Raw genomic sequence first — 12,682 nt, 5'->3', positions numbered from 1 at the left:
ACTGGGGCTGGGCTCTCTCCATCTAATGCATGTGAATTCGTGGCTGCCTAACTCTATTTAAACTGAATCGTTTCTCTTTGTTTTTATAGGATTTTAGTTGCTAAGCAATTATGTCAAAAGCGGCTACGCTAAAAGCTTCAAGCGCTGCGCTTCAAGAAAGCTCATTTGTATACTAATTTCGCCTAAAAATCAAAACAAACGCTAACCAAACAAGCTACTCTATGTGGTCTACATGTGGATTAATATAACCAACCATCATCAAAGATATAACCTCAGTTCTAGCATTTAAAAGGTTTAAGTTAATGGCCCGCTAGAGCAGGACCTCAGAAGAGTTCACTTCCTAAAAGTGAGACCCTTTTGCGATCGCATAGCTCCCAGAATTAGTTTTAAGATTGGTTTAAGCTCCTGGCCCTCATTTAACAACATCTATTCAAATCGCGCCATATTCGAATTAATTAATAATCATCTATACGACACTATTTTGTAAATATTTCATACCAATTTACTTGCTATTTTATAAGATCTGCTCCAAAGCGCAATCTAGTTCGTAAGTGCCATCTGATTCAAGTCATACACATCACTCATCAACGCTTTGTGTACGTTTTTGCCTTCACGAATGTATCATACAATTAACATTTGCTTACTGCAACATGAACATTTAATTGTTATCACATTTTCTTAAATAAAACATTTTTATAACAAACCGAAAAACAAACAAAATCATGCCAAGTTTTTATTCTTTAACTCGCTGAGAGATCGCAGCGCAAAGCTCAGAAACTAACACAAAGTCGTCGGGGTGAGTTAAGTTCCATTCGGGATCAACCTAGGCCCGGACTTACGTCTCTCTCTTCCTTTCAGATCGGCAGCTACTCCTACGAGCCAAATGCCTTTAAGTTCGGCGACGACATCTACAGCTACTCCCAACTGAAACTGCCGGATCGCCACTTCTGGCAGCGCAACTTCCGTCTCAGCTTCGACTTCCGGTCATTCTATCCCAACGGAATGATCTTCCTCTCCCCTGGCAGCAAGGAGAAGCCTAAGCACTATGTGGCCCTCCTCCTCAAGGATGGCCAACTGGTCCTGGTGGTGCGCGGTCGTCGGCGGGACGAGCTCCAGCTGACCGCCAAGCTGAACGACGGCGAGTGGCACCGGGTCACCATAGGCTGTGTTGACCGGAAGGTGACCATGTCGGTGGAGATCGGTCGCACCGATCAGAAGACCTCCGCCCAAATGAAACTGCCCAAGAAAATCGGAGCCTCCCAACTGCTTTTGGTCGGTGGGCTGCCCCAGTCTCCCGTCAAGGTCTCGGCAGAACTGTACGCCCGGCTGGAGTCCTTCAAGGGCTGCCTCCGCCGTGTCAGCATCAACAACCACACCCAGGACCTGGCCCGGCCCGGCAAACACTCCAACGTGGGTCAATGTTTTCCATCCGTGGAGCGGGGCAGCTATTTTCCCGGCGATGCTTACGCCATATACAGTGAGTTGATAAAGAAAACTAGAAAAGGATCTTTATATATTCTATTATTTTTAAAGAAAAAAACTTTAATGTGGGAAAGTACCTCGACCTGGAAACGGAATTTCGAACCTCGGAACTATCGGGAATTTTGCTGAGCGTCTCCGAGCCTAATGGTTTCCCCGCCTTGTCCTTGGAGCTTTATAATGGCAATGTAAGTTTAAATAAAGTATTTATTCCCATGCTATATGCCAAATATTTTTTAAAGATTATATTCTCCTGTGACCTGGGCGATGGAGTACCTTTGCGAGTGGAGTCGACGTTGCCCACAAAGTATGCCCTTTGTGACAACAAGTGGCACAATGTGTCGGCTCTGTACGATGGCGAACAAATCGTCCTGCGGATCGACCAGCTCCCAGCCGTAATAAGTGTGGATAACCAAAGGACTTCCGGCAAAGTGCAAACCCGATCGCCACTCTATATTGGCGGGCTGCCAGGTAGCTGTCAAGAACAGAGTCTCAGATCTGACATATAATCCTTCAAATAAATCTATATTTACAGACGTTGCTCCAAGTGGATCCTTAATGGCCCGGGAAAACTTCAAGGGCTGCATCCGCCATGTGTCCGTACGGAACGAGAGACGGGATTGGATCGATATGGAGGATCTGCGAAATGTCCTACTTAGCGAATGCCTCGTGTCCAGCGATGAGACCTAAATCGCATCCTGGGGCGTTTCTGGTTCCTGTTGAAGCCACACCAAAACTTTTCCAAATGTATTGTGATCAATAACGAGTTTAGAGCCAGTTATTTTTAGCCCTTCACTGCCATATAAGTTAGGTTTACTCTAGAGTTAGTTTTGGTTATTTGTAAATTTTAATTACAAATTTTATTGCCAGTGACTGCATTTCGAACTTCGCAATCTGATTTATTTATTTGCCTAATTTATGCCGCTTTTCATTAGAAATTCTTAACTTATTTTATGTTTTAAACAGAGGCTTGAGTTGTATTTAATTTGGCTTACGACTTATTCAAAACATTGTACAATAATTACGAATCTCCTCTGGTACAGTGGAAATGAAAATTTACTTAAACTACATAGTTAACATTTGATTCATTTGTAAATATAATCGATCATCTAGAACTTAATTATCTTAAAGATTATAATATATAATTTAAATTACGATAAATACAAATAAATATCAATTAAAAAACAATATTTTTTTTATTTTCCAAGTAAGAAGTTTCTACTTCTTATTTCTTTCTTGAAAAATAAAAATATTAAAAGTTTCGAGTTAAGTTAAGCCGCCTTCGGATCCCAGTATGGACAATGATGAGTTCACACCCCAAAAAGAAAATGATGTACTACTAGTACGTAAAAAACTACCTCCCGAAATGAACTTGTTTTTATATATTTTATTGCACAAAATGTACTTAACTATAATACATATCTTTCTCAACGGGCTCTGAAACATAGACTCCTACTTATAGACTCCTACGTTTGACGCTCTTATTTTGAATTAATCTAAAATTTCAAGCAAGAGAAAAATTTAGACTTTGTATTCTTCTTAACGTGGTCTGGGAATTCCTTTTGTTGTTTAATCTGTTGTTTAATTAAAATTAATTTTTATAGATTTACATTTTATGTACCCATTTACATGGGCTAATAAAAAAAAAATTAACCTTACTTTAAAACAGCGCAATTTTAAACCTTAAGCTATTAAGGTCAAAGGCCAACCAGCTTCTGGTCTTAAGTGGTTGTTGTTTTATTCATGTTGCGTGTGAAGTTTTTATGAAATATTAAAACTGGCGCTCAAAAAACGATTGTTTTAAACTTATCGGTCGATTTCATCGATTTCAAAAATACTAAAAATACCAATTTTAGAGCTGCCTGGTGTAGCCGATGTAAAACCATAGATCTGGCAGCACTGGTCGGTAGTATCATTGTTTTGGTAAATCGCATTTAATTTACAATCAGAAGATATTTCTGACCCCAAACTCGAAACTCGCGTAAAATTCTATCCCTCTACATGGATCCCAGCGCGAGCGCAGTCGACAAGTTGGCCTCAAAGACGGCCAGCAGCAACTCGCTGGACAGCAGCTCGAAGTCCAGCTCCCTGGGCTCCAAGCACGGAGGCGGAGAGAATGGAATATTGCGCGACACGCCCTTTAATTACTTGGACGGCGAAGAGGACCAAGACCAGAAAAACGATGTCACTCATGTCTGTCCCTACCGCGGGCCGGTCTTTGGGGCCCTGACCATAACCAACTACCGCCTGTACTTCCGGTCGCTTCCGCTGCGCGACCAGGAGCCCCCCGTAATCGTAGATGTTCCTCTGGGTGTGATAGCAAGGGTGGAGAAAATCGGAGGCGCCACGTCAAGGGGCGAGAACTCCTATGGCATTGAAATTTTCTGCAAGGATATGCGAAACCTGCGCTTCGCCCACAAGCAGCAGAACCACTCGCGGAGGACTGTGTTTGAGAAGCTGCAGGCTAATGCTTTTCCACTGTCCTACAGCGGCCGCCTCTTCGCATTTGCGCACGCAGCGGCCAATGCTGTTAATGGAAACGGTGGCTGGGACGGCTGGGCAGTGTACGAGCCGTTGGCTGAGCTGCGGCGCCTGGGTGTGCCGAATGATATGTGGCGGGCAACCAAGATAAACGAATCGTACGCAGTTTGTGACAGCTATCCGGCAGTGTGGGCTGTGCCCAAAGCTGCCTCAGATGATTTCCTTCGTCGAGTGGCTCAGTTCCGATCGAGATGTCGTTTACCAGTGCTGTCATGGATGAATCCACGGACGCAGGCCACCATAACACGGTGCTCTCAGCCTCTGGTTGGGGTTAGTGGCAAGCGAAATGCGGACGACGAAACCTATCTCAGCTATATTATGGAGGCCAACGCCCAATCGGATAAACTGACCATCATGGACGCACGTCCCAGCGCCAATGCCATCGCCAACAAAGCCAAGGGTGGCGGCTACGAATCGGAGGATGCTTACAAGATTGTGGAAATCAACTTTCTTGACATACACAATATTCACGTAATGCGCGAGAGTCTTCGCAAGGTGAAGGAGGCCTGTTTTCCCACCACGGATGACTCAAAGTGGCAGACCGCCATCGACAACACTCTTTGGCTGAAACACATCCGTTGCATCCTTGCTGGCGCCGTTCGAATTGTTGACAAGGTTGAGACCCTAAGCACCTCGGTCGTGGTGCACTGCTCGGATGGCTGGGATCGCACAGCCCAGCTTACTGCCCTATCCATGTTGCTGCTCGATCCCTACTACCGTACTGTACGTGGCTTTGAGGTTCTTATCGAGAAAGAGTGGCTCTCCTTTGGCCACAAGTTCCAGCAGCGGGTAGGCCATGGGGACAACAAACATTCAGATGCAGACCGCTCGCCAGTATTCCTTCAGTTCATAGACTGCGTGTGGCAGGTCAGTCAGCAGTACAGCAACGCCTTCGAATTCAACGAACACTTCCTCATAACAATCGTGGATCATCTGTACTCATGCCGGTTCGGCACGTTCCTTTGTAACACTGAAGCGGAACGGGTAGCCGAAGGTGAGTAGTTCTTCAATTGCTTTTCCCTTAAAAAACTAATCTGAATTTCCTGCAGACCTAAAGCACAAAACCGTATCTCTGTGGACGCACATTAACTCCTCATTGGATCAGTATTTAAACCCCCTGTTTCCATCGTTTACCCATGGACCGGAGCTTGTTCTGCGCCCCAATGCCAGTGTGCGAACGCTGCGCTTGTGGAAGGGCCTGTATTGCCGGTGGAACCCCGGCCTGAGTGCTCCCCAGCATGGTTTTCTGCGCACACGAGAACTCCTTTCCAGGCAGGATCAGCTCTTCAAGCAGGTTAACGAGCTGCGGCTGAAGATAACCAATCGCAGCAACAGCATGCAGACGACAACTCGACTGGCCTCGCCCATGCACTAATAGTATTCTTAAAATTCCTTTCTTAACGTACGGATAAATATATTTTATGTAACCTAGTATCAAATATTCCGCGTATGACAACAGTTCGTTTGGCCGGGAGGGATACTGCATGTGTTTAATCCATAAATGTGCTTGTATGCAATTTATCTACCAAAATCTAGCTTTAATTTAAATTACTTTAACATTACAACTGCCTTGTAACATTAATCAAAATTGGAATAAATTTCCACAATAATATAATAATCCATAAAATCATACCCATGAGAAGCATTGATAATAAAGCTCGTTGGCATAGCCAACCTGTGGCGTGCACCTGGACGTTTCATTCATAAACTCTGCTCCGAGGAGACGCCTGCGCGTAGGACTTCGCACCCCAAAGCCCCGCACCCACGTCCAACAGCCACACTTAATTTCGGCTTTGCGCCAAAATTAAATCACAGCTGCCTCAGTACCTTTTCACACGTTCCATTGGCAGGACGCGTACTTTTTCTCTCCAAATGATTTTTTCATTCTAAAAAATATAAATTTAAAAACTTGTAAATAAAATTAGTAATGTTTAGCGAAGCGAAAACTAATGTGTTCCACATTTTACTGTGGTTTTTTTGCTTTGTAAGCTGTGGTCTTGGGTCTCCGGAGGGGGATCCCCCACGGGAAGTGCTCCTAGTTATCGCCTGCCCACCGCTTCCGCGTCATGCTCAGGCCCAGTGTTTCACTTTATTAGAAAACATACAAGTCCAGTATCTGCACATGGAAGAGGCTGGGACAGTCCCAGGGGATTATGTCCTTAATGTGCATGTGTTGCACGAGCTTTTCAATTACTGGACACTGCTGGACGCACTGCCTCATTTGGGAGGCGAGACACGTCTTCTAAAGGCGCACACGGAATGGATTATATGGTGTCAATACAACACACAAGTGGCTTCCCTGCGCGGCCTGCTCGAGCAGCTTCGTCACCAAAACCCAGTGGAGGTGAGTTATCCATTGGGAGTTGACCGTGCCGGAGATGGTGTAAAGGTTCTTTCCTCAGCATGCTTATTACGGACATGCCCTGTATGATACGGAGGCCACCATTGTACATCACTTTGCACATTATAAGAATCCACAGTGGTTTCCTTATCCAATGCTGAGAGCCGGAATTATCTTCACAGGTGTCTTGCTAAGAAGGTAATATTTTAATATTAATTTTTTTAAGATATAATTTCCATAAAGTTCAAACAATAAAAATAGCGTTTTATACTCAAATCCTTGTAACTTTTTTTTTTTAAATTATAATGCCATTTAAAAGGATAAATTTATATACTTTTGAGACAGTAAATAGTCAACCTGCCATAACTAAATAAATCATTTCTTTCAAGGCTTGTGGAGCTTGTTGCCCCTAATGCCCATAACAGCAGCCGACCCAGCGAGTTCTCCATCGATGCCTCTCATGAGCTGGCGCGCTTTTTATTCGACAACTTATCGCAGGACCCGGCACACAGCAGAGCCATGTCTGGGAAAATCATTCTGAAAAATGCCGCCTACATTTGTCCCATCGCTGGGGCGAGGAAATCCCCGGAGATTGTGACCGGAGCGACTCCTCCATGTGCAATGCATGCAACATCAGAGGAGCCATCTGGCTGGCTGCCCTCGACTCTGGGGCATCGAAAGGAGCCCTGTGTGAGTTTATTTATGCCCTTGTTGCAGGGGCATTATTTTCCAACCCATATATCATCTTAACAGGTTTTTGATTAAGATAAAAAGTGTTTTGAAAAGTGACTTTGAATTTTTTTATATTCCGATGCTCTAATTGGTGAAGTAATGAAAACTAAGTGAAAACATTTATGTTATATATTATAGTCTTTTTAACTTATTTTTAAAAGAAATGTTTTAAATAATAGAAGTAAAAGTGAGCCATTTATTCAAAAAAAGGATTTAAATAATCTATAAAATCAGGAGTTACTTAAAGCCTTTAACTGTGGCTTTGTTCCTTTAATTCCCTTGCCTTCTTTATAAGATTTCAAAATATCTACACTCCGCAAGGGTATAGAAACGAGACCCCAGTTAAGAGCTCCAAATTAAAGGTACATATTCTTGGAAAACAAGAATCCTATGCGGTTTTCTGGTAGCATGCTCCCCTCCTAGCAATTAGTATTTGAAACCTACATAACCATAAATTCAGTATCGGCTTCGACTTGATGCTTATCGACCTTCCACCTCTCTCGTCCTGTTCCCCACCCACACTGGCCCACATTCACAGTTCCACACAACCGGATCGCACATATATTTCGCAATCAAAACCTGTGCGAAATTCCATAAGGAACGCATTCCGATAGTCGAACGCACCTGGGCAGGCGACGCCCGATACCGGAGATACTACAGCGACGTGGCAGGTGAGCGGGCAATTAATGCAAATGTGGGTGATTCCATTGGGGCAGATGAGGCACGATAGTGGATGAGAAGGAGGCATCACACACTGGCACAATTATCCATTTGTTAGGGTGGCTTTAAAGAGGTTTTATTTAAAACTTTAAAGATACATATATAGATTTAAAAAAAAATATTACTCATACGACCTGTATTGCAGGATTCATTGACATGAAAGTATTACAGGCTTTGATAAACTTCAAATCATTTAATAAAATATAACTTAAGGATTAGATTTAATGATGATTCAAACAAGAACCACTCCAATATATGTATGTGAGCATCACATTAACAAAAACATGATGAGGCAGAGTCACAGGGAAACAAAACACACTTCCTCACATGCATAACCCAGGATGTGGATGTGCTTGTTTGTGTGTGCCATACAATTCACCTCCGCCCCTGTACCATCTGCCCCTGGTGCACTCTTCGCCCAGAAGTCCTACTTATTGAATATTCATTGATTTGACTTTGCGATTCCCCATCCTCCCCACCACCAAAAAACCACAACAGACGTCAGCATACCGACAATCAGCACTGGCATACCGAACGTGCAGACTGGACATTGTGCCAAAACAATGGCAATTTTACAATTATCCCTCAAGGATATTGGCGAGCAAATGGACATACGCTGGCTCATGCTCGTAGACGATGATACGCTGCTGAGGTGAGGAATTCCGGTGGTTTAAAGGATGTCCTTAAAGATTTTCGCAAGCTTGAAATGATTTTGAAACATCCAGGTTTTAGAATTAAGTTTCTTTCTTAAACCTTTCAATTGGAAATAATTATTATTAATTTTGTTTATATTTGAATACCCCTTTTATATCCTTAAAATCCTTGCCGTAATAGACCCTGAAAACCCAATCAAAGCCACTCCTGCTGGCAGGAACATCATTTCATTTTTATTTTTGCGGATTAAATGCATGAAGGCGCATTCAATTAAAATATTTGTATTGATAAATCGTTCTTATCCTGTAAACGCAATTTTTTTCTCCACCCACTGCCACCATCTCATCGACGAGGGTACAGTGTGCCCCGGCTAAGTGAGCTGCTGAGTTACCACGACCACAGGGAGCTTATGTATCTGGGACAGCGCTACGGTTACCGCCTGCACGCCCCGGATGGCTTCAACTACCACACGGGAGGCGCCGGCATCCTGCTCAGCCTGCCTCTGGTGCGCCTCGTCGTGGAGCGCTGTAGTTGTCCGAGTGACAATGCTCCGGACGACATGATCCTGGGCTACTGCCTGCAGGCGCTGGGCGTGGCGGCGGTACCAGTGGCCGGAATGCATCAGGCTCGGCCGCAGGACTATGCGCGAGAACTTCTGCAGCTGCAGCCGCCAGTGTCCTTTCATAAATTCTGGAACATGGAGCCGGAGCTGACCTACCGACAATGGCTACGCGGTGGCAGTAGTAGTGCTGGCAATCGAAGTGCTCCGCTTGGGGAGGCCAAGCCACGGCTTCATCACGACGACGCTGCTCAACTGCATCTGCGACGACGGCCCCCACTGCCCGGAGGCGGCGGAGTATATCCTCTGGATTCGCATGACAAGCATTTGGATCTCTAGTTCGCTCAGGTGAGTGCTAATTAAAAAAAACAACAAACGACTCTGCAGGTGACAGTTGGACAAAAGTTGCCGCCGCAACCTGCCGGCGTTGAAGGAGGGAATTGGGGAGACTGGCGGTTAGAAGCTAGGAGTAGTGGGGCCGGGCCTGAAAACCAATCTACAGACTGCCATCAACCGAATGCCAAGCACACGAAATCTCATTTTAAATAGACAAAAAAGGTATGCCAGGTGTCGCGCTGCGATGGGCATTACCCTAAGCCGTGTACTTATGTGTGTCTATTGCGGCTTTCGTGTCGGTTTAATTAGTGAAAATGCTCAAATGCGGTTGCGATTTTCCTTGATGGGGCCACGAGCTGCGAAATACATGCTCTACATGCTACATGGTTGAAAATGAATAAGTAATTTAAAAGGTTACAGACCTGTAAAATCAAAGACGATTACTGCAACATGTCTTGATTAGAAGTTACCTTATAACGATAATCCCTTTTATCATTTATTTAAGATTTAAGTTCCAAGTAATGCTCCGCGAATGCCCGGCGTTTTGCATACAATTTACATTTAATTGAATTCCATAGCATTTGGTGGGGATATTCCTCCTAAACTAAAACCTCATTAAATGCAAATTTTGAACGACCTGTGCTTTGCATTAAAGGACATCAACAGCTTACGCTTGAGTGATTTTTTCAAATGGTTACCTTGGCCATTGGGGTGGTTATTCCATTCCGTTCGTCCATCCCCGGACACTTACTGTATTGACTTCAATATCACAGAGATAAAACCGGAGTCAAGTAATCAAATCACGTTTGCATTTGCTCGCCATTCATGCAACGTATATTTTATTTATGCGAATGCCTTTGTCACTTTCTCCCACCAATCAGCATTAATTATTCAAATGCATGTCAATAGTTTTCGCCAGTCTCTTATGAAGGTGACAATTAGTGAAAATTCCAAGCCAAATAAGGTGAAAAGTGTGTCAACATGCTGGCTACTGTCCGCTGGCCGACATTTCTGATTGAAATATTAAACGCCCAATTACATTTTAATACGAAAGACAACAGGGATATTCAATTTCCAATAGCTTGAAATATTTAATGAAGCTTAAGCTTCTTTAAAGTAAAGTCTCATACCTTATCCAGCACTAAAGACCTGTCGCATCTACGTGCCGTACTCCATTCACTTCCTGAAGGTTTCCTAATTAGTTGTGGATTTTTCAATGAAGAAATCCTGGTGCAAAAGCCGCATGGCGACACTGCCACTGCGGCAAGCTGAATTTAAAACAAAATTTAATTAACAGCTTGCAGCAAAATAAATGCTGCATCTGACCGAGTTAAAGACTTTACTTCTTTCTCGAAGTTTGTAAAACTATCTGCGACAAACACGATAGTCTTCCACAGTTTTCATTTCGCTTCTTGGGATGCATATTAGCAAGGGACTGTCAGCTAGTTTTAAACTTTATTTAGTAATTATTTTGATTTAAGTTTTATTCATATTTTAGATAAACAAAATATTAAATTTCTATGAAAAATAAAACTTTCCTATAGTCTTTATATAAAGAGAAAGGCAGACTGACAATAACACCATAATCTTGAGGAGCATAACGTTTTACAGAATTTTCTTTGCATAAAATTACAGTTTGTCCTGCGGCAGGACTCCGACGCAGACACAAATACGCACTAGCAAAGATTAAACGGACACATGGGTGTTGCTTGTGGCTACTCGAAAGTAGATTATGCTAAGCAATGTCACATCAACGAAGGTCCAACTGGATGGAGGCTAACAGTGGGTATTATTTTTATAAAAACAAGTAGGAGTTTAAATTTAGAGTTTAAAAACAAATAGAGTTTAAATAGAGTAAAAATAGAGTTTAATTCATTTTTATCATCGAGAAAGTTATCTAGTTTAAGCTTCTATTTGTAGAAAATATATAGTCGGCCGAGTGTTGTGAAGCCCATTTTGAATAACAAATTTTGGGACCGAAAATTAAAGCCAGTCAAAGTCCCATCTTCTATCTTTAAAAACAGCAATGTTAGGATTGTGCAGTTATATGTCAGGTATAGGTATAAGATCTAGTCTATAAATAGAAAGAAGAGATGATTATAAAGTTAAAGCTCAGAATCGATACTTGACAACATCTGGCTGAGGATAGAACCGATATAGTCCTGGTCTAAGAACCCTGGTTAATAGGAGGAAGGGTTCCTGGACTAGGGACCAAAGACGCCGAGAGAAATTAATATATATACTTTATGGCGTCAGAGATGGACCAAAACTACAATACCTTACGCAACGGCATAAAAGGCTATAACGAACAAATATATATTTCATTGCGATTGGAAATCAAAATAACTAATAACTACCAAATACAAAAATGACTCTTTTTTTGGCAAATATTTGGCACTTTCAAGTTCCCTATACCACTGTGCGACTTGTAAGCTTCTTTAATCTGGCTTAAAATATCAAAAAGTTAAACCATAAGAAAATTTAAGTAACCGCCTCGGAGTCAGCAAGTCAAAAAATCCAAAAGAAAGAAATCAAGCGTGGGAGGGAATTGTTTAAAAAATTCGTCTTCCAAAAAGTGCACAAAATCCTGAGGGATTTTCGAGTATTTTGCAACCCGGGTAAGTTCCATGAAGGACTTTTCGTGTTTGTTTCGTTTGGGGAGCAACTTGGCGTCCAGTTCCCAGTTGGGTTTAGATAATTGTTTTAGTTTTTTGTTTAAGTTTTGCATAGCTGCTGCTATATTCAACTAGGGAGGGAAAAGGCTTTAAACTATTTTACGAAAATTAGTTTTGATATTCAATATTCGTTTTTAAATGTCCATATATGTAGGTGCCATTAAGCAAACCGCAGGAACTATAGCTTTGCATTGAACTCAACTGACATCTGGATTATCTAACAGCGCAGGAATGTAGGCAACACTTTAGTCAAACAGAAAGCATGTCATCCATGGCTTCTTTCTCTCTCCGGAGTCCGGACCCGTCCTGGCCCAATTCAGGGGCGCAGTTAACGTGCAATAAATTCAAGTCCATGTCTAAACTTAAGTTTAACTCGAGGAAAAGCATTTTGTGTCTATCAGGGCGTCTAATCTGCAGTCCAACCCATCTAACCAACTTACCACGTGCAATAAATTCCAAGGCGCAACGTCTGCACTATTTTCCCTTAGCCCAGGGCCTTCTCTTCTTTGTTGGCAGGACACAGGGGGCTTCAGGAGGGCAACAGGACTCTAAGCCACGCGCCCGTACGTGATCTGATAGGGAATAAAAGGCCACCACAGCCACGGAGACGGCGACATGTGTGTGTTCAAAGTTTCGGACAAGTTG

At 42.9% G+C, this 12,682-nt stretch overlaps 3 protein-coding genes across 5 annotated transcripts in view; all 3 read left to right on the top strand.

Moving 5' to 3' along the window:
- wb (wing blister) overlaps window positions 1-2,606 on the top strand; it is a 67,557-nt gene extending 64,951 nt beyond the window's left edge. The window contains exons 13-16 of one of the 3 annotated variants that reach the window (XM_017243495.3): window positions 859-1,477; window positions 1,534-1,667; window positions 1,722-1,950; window positions 2,015-2,606. In XM_017243495.3, coding sequence (XP_017098984.2) covers window positions 859-1,477; window positions 1,534-1,667; window positions 1,722-1,950; window positions 2,015-2,169 — 1,137 coding nt within the window. In that variant the 3' untranslated portion in view covers window positions 2,170-2,606. Of the gene's footprint in view, window positions 1-89; window positions 1,478-1,533; window positions 1,668-1,721; window positions 1,951-2,014 lie in introns of those variants that run through there. The other 2 variants (XM_070277303.1, XM_070277302.1) reach the window with 2 other exon arrangements.
- A 749-nt stretch (window positions 2,607-3,355) lies between these two features.
- On the top strand, window positions 3,356-5,459 carry mtm (phosphatidylinositol-3-phosphate phosphatase). The gene is made up of 2 exons (XM_017243776.3): window positions 3,356-5,014; window positions 5,070-5,459. Exons 1-2 carry the CDS (start codon window positions 3,481-3,483, stop codon window positions 5,393-5,395), a joined length of 1,860 nt encoding a protein of 619 aa, XP_017099265.1. The 5' UTR covers window positions 3,356-3,480; the 3' UTR covers window positions 5,396-5,459.
- Window positions 5,460-5,600: 141 nt separating this feature from the next.
- Window positions 5,601-9,290, top strand: LOC138925744 (beta-1,3-glucosyltransferase; the record flags this gene model as incomplete). Its single annotated transcript, XM_070276967.1, has 6 exons — window positions 5,601-6,364; window positions 6,423-6,559; window positions 6,751-7,051; window positions 7,632-7,764; window positions 8,312-8,465; window positions 8,828-9,290. Coding segments are annotated over exons 1-6 (1,605 nt in total), but the record flags the coding sequence as incomplete, so codon positions are not given.
- Between the last annotated feature and the right edge of the window lie 3,392 nt (window positions 9,291-12,682).

This window comes from Drosophila bipectinata, chromosome 2L, assembly GCF_030179905.1.
Source record: "Drosophila bipectinata strain 14024-0381.07 chromosome 2L, DbipHiC1v2, whole genome shotgun sequence".
In the NCBI taxonomy this organism is placed as follows: Eukaryota; Metazoa; Arthropoda; class Insecta; order Diptera; family Drosophilidae; genus Drosophila; species Drosophila bipectinata.
Note: the sequence above shows the minus strand (reverse complement) of the source record. Positions and strands in the feature narration are given on the sequence as shown.

Bases quoted from the DNA above. Each gene is read 5' to 3' on its own strand.
- mtm (XM_017243776.3), top strand. From the start codon at position 3,481: ATGGATCCCAGCGCGAGCGCAGTCGACAAGTTGGCCTCAAAGACGGCC. The intron at 5,015-5,069 runs GTGAGTAGTTCT...AATTTCCTGCAG, and splicing joins AGCGGAACGGGTAGCCGAAG to ACCTAAAGCACAAAACCGTA.